Genomic DNA, 5,828 nt, shown 5'->3' with positions numbered 1-5,828 from the left:
CAGTGTGTCGCCCAAGCGTGCTATCAGGCAGTGTGTAAACCGCGCACGTGCCGCTGTGGAGGGCATGCACAGTGCAGATCCGGTCGCCAGAGCAACACAGCACACGCAACATTGCAGCCCGCAACTCTCAACAGCCCGTCCCGACAAGCGCAACCGCAAGTGCCGCCGATGACAAAACGATGAAAAGCACGCTTGCGTGCCAAACGGCCGCGCGCTGCAAGCCGCGCAGCCCCCTCGTCCCGCGCTCGCCCTACGCCCTCATTCGCCTACGCGCCGCCGTCCTGCTGCCCCTGCGCCGCAGAGGGCGCCGCGGCCGCGGCCGCGGCCGCGCGCAGCTGGTCTTCCCTGTCTCTCAGCACCTTGCCGGCGTTCTCCAGGTTGCGCCACTTGTCCTTCAGGTCCACCTGGGTGGTTGACGCGCGCACGCGCGCGTGTGTGTGTGTGTGTGTTTGTGTGTGTGTGTGCGCGCGTGTGTGATTGTATGAGGGTGTGCGCCATTTGTCTGTCAGGTCCACCGGCGCGTTGGCGGCGACACGCGTGCGGCGCGTGCAGAGTGTAGGTGGCGGAAACGGGAGTCGGAGGCGGATCTGCACAAGTGTCGTGTGAAGAGGCGGCCGAGAGGGACGACGCACTGTCGTGTCCAGGGTCGGCCTGGCGAGTATGGTCGTGCAGAAGCAGCAACCCCAATACGCCAAGCTGCTGCGGCGCGGCAAACCGCACGAGCTGCACGGTTTGCCGCGCCACAGCAGCCCTGGTGCCACCGCTCGATCGCGCGAGCTGCGCGCGACCGAGCAGCGGCACCAGGGCGCCGAATGAACGGGAGAGGAGCGGGGTGTCCAGGCAGCTGGGTGGCAGCCGACAGGCACGTGCACAGGCATGCATGTGCAGCTGCGCCGACCTGCGTGCGGTTGTTGAGCAGGTGGCCAGCCACCTCGATGATGGCCTTCCAGTTGCCGGGGCCGTACTAAGGGAGAGGGTGAGGCGCGGTGTGTGGGCGAGGAGGTGGGGTGGGGTGGGGTTCGGGGTGGATTAGCGCCAGGGAGGTGGCTGCCGACCGCGCAGGTGCACCAGCTGAAAGCAGGCAGCATGGGCAGCCCGGCTCGCCGCAAAGGGAGGCTGCCGCAGCATGCAGCATCGTCCAGGCGCTGCCAGGCACGAGCGCTCGAGGGCCGACTGCTCCGCCTGGCACCTCCCGGCGAGCGCGTTGGCAGAGCCCTCTGGCAAAGGCCTGAAGATTATGATCAGGGATTACTGCAGCGTGCCGCGCTTGCCCGCTCCCGAAGCCATCCAGGCTCATGGGGTTAGACTGCCACGACCAGGGCGCACGGCATGAGGTGCTGTGCCACCCACCGACCTCGCACCACCCCTTGCTGTCGTGGCTGGCTTTGGGGCACCCTCGCGAGCGACCAAGCTGACGCAGTTGAGGGGGCGGCCGCCTTTGACCGGCCCCACGCAACCCCCCGTGCGCCGCCTCCGCCACGCACTCTGGGCCGCATGCCGCAGCCCCCGCGCGCACCTCGGCGCGACCCCTCACCTCATACACGTATTTTATGAGCACGTCCGTCTCCTCCGGCTGCCACCGGACCACCCTGCGCCGCTTGGGCGCGGGGCTGCCGCTCGGGGCAGGCTCGGTGGGCGGCCACTGCGCGGGGTCGCAAGGGGCGGCGAGGCGCGGCAGGGGGTGCATGAGGAGGCAGCTGACGCGGTTTGACTGGTTTGTGACGGCGGGGGGCAGCGGGGTTCAAGGGGTCCCAGCGTGGGGCAGGAAAAAGTGGGATCCTCGGGACGCACGCAGCTGCCCTCAAGGCCTGGGCAGGTCGCTCCCACCCCACTGCAGCGGGTGCGCACCGGCGCAGCTGCGCCGGCGGAAGGCCGTCTGGCTGCCGTTGCGCCCGCGCGGGCGCCCGTGCGCTCTGGGTCCCCACGCGCGTCCTCCCTCCTGCCGCTGCCGCTGCCGCCGCCGCTGCCGCCGGCTGCCGCTGCCGCTGCCGCTGCCGCTGCCGCTGCCGCTGCCGCTGCATCCGCCTCCGCCACCACTTGCTCGGCGATCCGCGCATTCACGTCCGCCTCCGCCGCTGCCCCCGCCGCCGCCTCGTCAGCTGCGGGCCGCTTTGCGCCCTTGCCGCCCGCCGCGCTCTTCTTGGCTGCTTTGCCCTTCTTCTGCTTGCCGCCCGGCGCTGCCTCAGGCTCTGCCTCGGGCTGAGACGCAGCCGCCGCCCGGGGAGCGGAGGCAGGGGCCGGGGCGCCCTTCTCCTGTTTGGGCGCCGGCACTTGCACTGTCTTGCCATTCCGCAGCCGCCGCTCGCTGACGGGCTTGGCGGCGGGCTCACTGGCGGCCTTGGCGGGCGCTGCCGCTGCGGCGGACGGCGGTTTGCTGGCCTTAGCAGCAGGCGCGGGTGCGGCCACGGCGGCAGGAGGAACGGCGGCTGCAGCAGGGGCGGGGGCAGCGGCCGCCGTGGTAGCAGCAGGGGCGGCGGCCGCCGGCGCCGGCGCCGCCAGCGTGGGGGCATTGCGCCCGCGGCGGGCGGCCGGCGCCGCTTTCTGCGCCGCGGGCGACGCGGCTGCCGTGGACGGGGCTGCTGCAGGGGCCGCGGGACCGTACACTGCGTGGCCCTCGGCTGGCCGCTCCCTGCCGCCGCTCAAGATTTCGGCCTCGTGGGCCTGCACGTGGCACGGCATGCGAGGCGGCCAGGGTTTTCTTTGAGGCCAAAAGCGGGCCGCGCTGCGCAGCTGGCACTAGCTGCTGGCGCCCAAGAGCCGCGGCAGCCGCAGCTGCGGCCACGCGCGCCTGACCTTCCCATCGAAACGCAGATTGAAGACACCCGCACCACGCATCCCCCCTTGCGCGTTTCAAAGGTCCAAGAAACCAGGCTCGCCTGCAGGTACGTGGGCCCCAGCGCGTCCCAGGCTGCGGCCGCGTACGCCTCCAGCGCCGGCTGCAGCTCGTCCGCGCTGAACAGCGCCGCGAGCCGCTTCGCTAGGTCGGCCGCCGCCGCGGCTGTCATGCCGCCCTTGCTGCCGCTGGGGGTCTTCCCGATCTCCTTCAAGATCAGGGCCTTCCTGTGGAGGGGGAGGGGATCGGCGCATCGTCGTGTGCGGCGACGGCGAACGGGGGTCGGGAGGCAGAGGTTGAGGGGTGCGAGGGGGGAGCCGGGAGGCGGGGTCCTGGGGCAGAGTGTCGACCGCTGGCGAAGCGGAGAACGATGGTGCATCGACCCGTGCCGTGGCAACCGCCCGCAGCAAGGGCGCGTCGTGCGAGGTGCGACGGTCCTGCACGGCTGCTGCGGCGCGGGCCGAGGTTCCCTTGTCCGGACTGACTCTTCCGCCTGGCCTAACACCCCGGCTCCCCCGTGCTCTCCGACACCCCGGCCCCGCGCAACAACCGCCTACCTGGCCAGCAGGCCCTTCCCGCCCGCAATGGACTCCAGGTTTGCCGCGGCCAGCAGCTGCGACAGCTCAGCATTGACCGAGTCCGCGGTGACGGCGGCCTTGCCCTTGCGCGCGGCGCCCGAGGCGTGGCGCGCGAGCTGCAGCGCGGCGAGGCCGTCGAGCAGCGCGGCGGGCGGCGCCAAGCGCCGCAGGTCGACGGAGGCCGGGAACTCTGCGCTGCGTATGATTGCCAGGGAATAGATGTACCCCAGGGCGCTGAGCGCCTCGTCCGGCGCGTCTGCTGTCACGATGTGGGCGCCGGCGCTGGGGCGCATCGCGCGCAGGTAGACACGCGCGGCGACCGGGGCGGGGAGGCCCCCGACAGGCCCGCTGCGCCTCTGGGCCAGTTCTCCGAGGGCAGCTATGGCGTCTGGGTCGGCTTCGTCCATGCAGATGAGGTGCTCATACCACCAGAGCAGGGAGAGGGGGGGCTCGGCGCTCCCCATCCCGGGTTTGTGTTGTCGAAACGGCTGACGAGCAGAGCAGGATAATAGTGTGTCAAACAAAACTTTGGTCGCGGCTGTAGATGTCTCAGGCAGGACTGGTCTCGCACACTGCTGCGCAACAACGCGTGCCGTTGTTCACGACTGTGTTGTCAATTGCAACGTTTTGGCTGCACACAATCTACTCGTCGCTTGTGGAAACACAAGGAATGCCAGCGCTCCAGCTGCACACAGCCAGGCTGGCGTCGTGCTGCCCGTGCTGTGCATCGCCGCCCGCCCATTAGTCGGGTGTCAAACCTGAGCAGCTTGAAGCAGTGTTGCCGAGCTGTGTAGGTTCGAAAAGAAGGAATCCAACACAAATTTACTTGTCAAGTGGCAGCGCTGACGAGCCGCACGGGTCGTGCGCCCCAACCAGGATCTAAACACACACGTCACAGGTTGCCGGCATACACAGGTCAGCAAGGGCATGACTTCGCACGACAGGGGTGCGTGTTTGCCCGGGGCCCCCCGGCACCCCTGCGGCGCGGGCAGCGGACGTAGGGGTGGCGGCCGGGCTTTGCTTGCTTTGTTACTATACAATCGTCTAGGCCAGCTAGACTCCTCCCGCCGCCAAGCGGTTTCAAGCAACAAACTCGGGCCAAATACAGACTAGCAGCGCTGTGCAGACGGCAACAAGCATAACACCAAACAAGACAGAATAAACCTGCAGACATACAAACCGAGCAATGAGGGCGCACTGCACACACCCAGGAGACAAGCCTGGCCCTGGGCCCTGAGGCCTCTTCAAGGCGCACGCGGGCCGCAGGTTTGGCCACCTGCGGCGACGGTAGCGCGGTATCCGCGCCCCCACACCCCTCTTGGCGCCACATGTTAGCAAGGGCCAGGTTTTCGCTTTGCTTTGTTACGGGTTGATTGATTGATCAATTGAATTGTTACCGCGTCTGCAGCTGCAAGACTCATCGGGCAAAGGTCGCAGCGACGGCCCCACGGCCCATCGCCTTCCAGATGTGGACGGGGCAGGCAAGCAGGCAAGCGCTTCACCCACGCAGCACAGCAAGCACCCACACCCGCACAGGCGCCGGTCACGCCCCTCCCGCCGAACTTGCCGGCGACGCAGCCAGACACAACACGCGCAAGACATGGGCCCCAAAAGGGGACCGGAACAAGCGGTGTGCAAGCGAGTGGAGGGTCCACTCCCCTCTCGCTGGGTACAACCCGAGGGCCAAGTGCGCCAGTCCACAAAACCCGTCGCTTGGCCCCGCCGCACAGGCCGCCGCGCCGGGAAAACACTATCCGCCTTCCCCGTCCCGCTGCAAACTACCCCCCAACAAGGTGCCCACAGCGCAAGGCCCCCCCGATACGATCGCACGAGATCGCTAAGCCAACGATGCGGCGCAGGGCAGGCACAATCGGTCCAATCCTGTCCCGAGCCACAGCGCACCCTGCCCCAATGGTACAGTAGAAACATGCAGGGACGCCAGCCTCCTGCCCCCAAGGGGGGGGGCAGTCGAAAGGCACGCACGCGCGAATCGAAAACGCCCCCTGCGGAGCGCGCGAACAGAGCAGGCTCGCCGGGGGGACCGCACTGGTGTTGCATCGCCGGCACAAGGGCGCGGGAACGACCGCGCGCGGCCGCAGCCTCATAACCCTGATCTACAAGCACTCTGCGCACCAGTAGCCCCCTTGGACAGGCACGCGAGCGTGAAAAATGGAGGTGCGTATGAAAGGACGGCCGCCGCTGTACAGTAATTAAGCGCGGAGCTTTGCTTTGCGTTGCTTTGCTACAACCGTCTAGGCCAGCTAGACTCCTCCCGCCACTGTGACCAACCGGTGCGAAACAACAACAGGACTTTAAGATCAAGCTAGCCGCCCAAGGCAGGCGGCAACACACGTAACACCAAACAAGCCAAGATAAAGCTCTAGACATATAAACAGAGCAACGAGGGCGCACTGCAC

At 68.1% G+C, this 5,828-nt stretch overlaps 1 protein-coding gene across 1 annotated transcript; it reads right to left on the bottom strand.

Annotated features, from left to right (window-relative positions):
• Positions 1–266: 266 nt before the first annotated feature.
• On the bottom strand, positions 267–3,704 carry MNEG_11068 (hypothetical protein; the record flags this gene model as incomplete). Its single annotated transcript, XM_014040460.1, has 6 exons — positions 267–404; positions 899–964; positions 1,535–1,642; positions 1,849–2,661; positions 2,868–3,060; positions 3,391–3,704. The coding sequence occupies 6 exons, from the start codon at positions 3,702–3,704 to the stop codon at positions 267–269; spliced, it is 1,632 nt and encodes a 543-aa protein (XP_013895914.1).
• Between the last annotated feature and the right edge of the window lie 2,124 nt (positions 3,705–5,828).

This window comes from Monoraphidium neglectum (assembly GCF_000611645.1).
Source record: "Monoraphidium neglectum strain SAG 48.87 unplaced genomic scaffold scaffold02578, whole genome shotgun sequence".
In the NCBI taxonomy this organism is placed as follows: Eukaryota; Viridiplantae; Chlorophyta; class Chlorophyceae; order Sphaeropleales; family Selenastraceae; genus Monoraphidium; species Monoraphidium neglectum.
Note: the sequence above shows the minus strand (reverse complement) of the source record. Positions and strands in the feature narration are given on the sequence as shown.